Source organism: Lycium ferocissimum, chromosome 6 (assembly GCF_029784015.1).
Source record: "Lycium ferocissimum isolate CSIRO_LF1 chromosome 6, AGI_CSIRO_Lferr_CH_V1, whole genome shotgun sequence".
Lineage (NCBI taxonomy): Eukaryota > Viridiplantae > Streptophyta > Magnoliopsida > Solanales > Solanaceae > Lycium > Lycium ferocissimum.
Genome location: NC_081347.1, coordinates 42,429,876 through 42,432,214, shown reverse-complemented (window position 1 = coordinate 42,432,214; position 2,339 = coordinate 42,429,876). Strand labels below are relative to the sequence as shown.

The 2,339-nt window shown below is 36.6% G+C and overlaps 1 protein-coding gene across 1 annotated transcript; it reads left to right on the top strand.

The window, feature by feature from the left end:
- Nucleotides 1-1,401: 1,401 nt before the first annotated feature.
- Nucleotides 1,402-1,779, top strand: LOC132061304 (uncharacterized). The gene has a single exon (XM_059454146.1). It carries the CDS (start codon nucleotides 1,402-1,404, stop codon nucleotides 1,777-1,779), a length of 378 nt encoding a protein of 125 aa, XP_059310129.1.
- The last annotated feature ends 560 nt before the right edge of the window (nucleotides 1,780-2,339 follow it).

Sequence of the window (2,339 nt, the reverse complement as noted above, 5' to 3'; positions counted from 1 at the left end):
GACCTTGAGCTCCTTTGCCATAGTGTTTTCTTTCAAAATTTGGAGGCATTACTTATATGGCGAAAAGTGTCACATATTTACTGATCACAAGAGTTTGAAGTACTTGGGTACACAGAAAGAGTTGAATTTGAGACAACGTAGATGGCTTGAACTTATTAAAGATTATGATTGTATCATTGAATATCATCCAGGTAAAGCCAATATGGTTGCAGATGCTCTAAGTCGCAAATCCTTTGTCAGTTTATCTCTAAGCCCTTTGCCTTTGTTTCTTGAATTAAGAGCCATGAATGCTTGTCTTGCATTTAATTCTGATGGCTCTATTGTTGCTAGTTTGCAAGTCAAGCCAGTTCTACTTGAACGGGTGAAAGAAGAACAGAAGTTAGATGATAAACTTGTGAAATTGATCAAAGAAGTTCAAACTGGAGAAAAGCTTGATTTTAAATTAAGGGAGGATGGTGTTCTATTTTATCGAAATAGGTTATGTGTTCCTAAAGATGATAACTTGAGGAAAGAAATCTTGAATGAATCACATACTTGACCATATGCAATGCATCCTGGAGGTACTAAAATGTACCAAACCATCAAAGAACACTACTGGTGGAATGATATGAAGAAAGACATTGCAGAATTTATTTCTAAATGCTTAGTTTGTCAACAAATAAAGGCCGAGCATCAAGTCCCAACTGGTTTGTTACAACCCTTATCAATACTTGAGTGGAAATGGGAAAGAATAACTATGGACTTTGTTTCTGGGCTTCCACGCACTCAAAGAAATCATGATGCAATTTGGGTTATAGTTGATAGGCTAACCAAGAGTGCTTATTTCCTGGCCATCAGAGTGGACTACCCACTTGAACGTTTCGTAGAATTGTACGTTAATGAGATTGTGAGGCTACATGGCGTTCCTGTTTCTATTGTATCTAACCAAGACCCAAGGTTGACCTCCAGATTCTGGACTATCTTGCAAGAAGCTTTGGGAACTAGGTTGAACTTTAGTACTTCTTTCCATCCTCAGACAGATGGCCAGTTCGAGAAGGTAATTCAAATCTTGGAAGATATGCTTCGAGCTTGCATTATTGACTTTGAGGGTAGTTGGGACAAACACCTAGCCTTGATGGAATTTTCTTACAATAATAGCTACCAATCAAGTATTGACATGCCTCCCTATGAAGCATTATAGGGGAGAAAATGTAGAACTCCTCTTTGTTGGAGTGAAGTTGGTCAAAGAAAATTGGTTGTTCCTGCGATCATACAACAAACTGAAGATAAGGTCAAAATCATCAAGAATCATCTAAAAATTGCCTCGGATAGACAAAAGTCTTATGCTGATCTTAAGAGCGTGAAATTGAACATCAAGTGGGAGATAAGGTATTTTTAAAGGTTTCTCCATGGAAGAAGATTATGAGGTTTGGCCAAAAAGGAAAACTTAGTCCCCGAGTTATTGGATCATATGAAGTACTTGAGAGAGTTGGCGCAGTTGCATATAAACTAGCTCTTCCACCGGAGTTAGATAAGATCCACAATTTCATCCATGTTTCTATGCTTAGAAGATATCGCTCAGATCCATCTCATATTCTTCCTATTAAATCCATTGAGGTCACTCCTGACTTGACATACGAAGAGGAACCTATCCAAATCTTGGCGCATGAGACAAAAGAGCTTAGAAACAAGAAAATCCCATTAGTAAAAGTCCTTTGGAGAAATCATTCTGGCAAAGAGGCTACCTGGGAGCGAGAAGAGGATATGCGAATTCAATATCCCCATTTGTTTCGAGACTAGCATAAGGTAAATTTCGGGACGAAATTTCTTAAGGGGGGGAGAGTTTTAACACCCCAATTTTTTTTTTAAAAAAAAATTAATACTTGAATTTTTTATTGATCATATCTTTATAGTAAGGATATATTTACTTCGCACTCCCTACGTGAATTTGACGATATGTTAAAATTGCTTACTTTAGATTGTGCTAATATTTACAAGGAAGTTTCGTGATGTTATTATGTTTACCACTTATCATCCTCTTGATAAATTTATTATGAAATACAATAGATACATATAAAAGTGGGCAGCCACCTTTTTTTATTTTATTATTTTTTCATCCTTATCCAAGAACATATATACCTTTTTAGGCTCATATCCTCTCCACCACCCCAATTTCGTTTTCTCCAAGAAAATAAAACCCCAAAACCCATCTCCACTCATCAAATTCTCCCACTAAATCAATCATCAAGACATATTTTGGTTGAGCCACAAAAAACTCCACACGATTCAGGTAAGTTACAAAACCCGTTTTTGAACTGGACAGTTGTTAGTGTTTTTAGCATATTTCCTTGTATAAAATT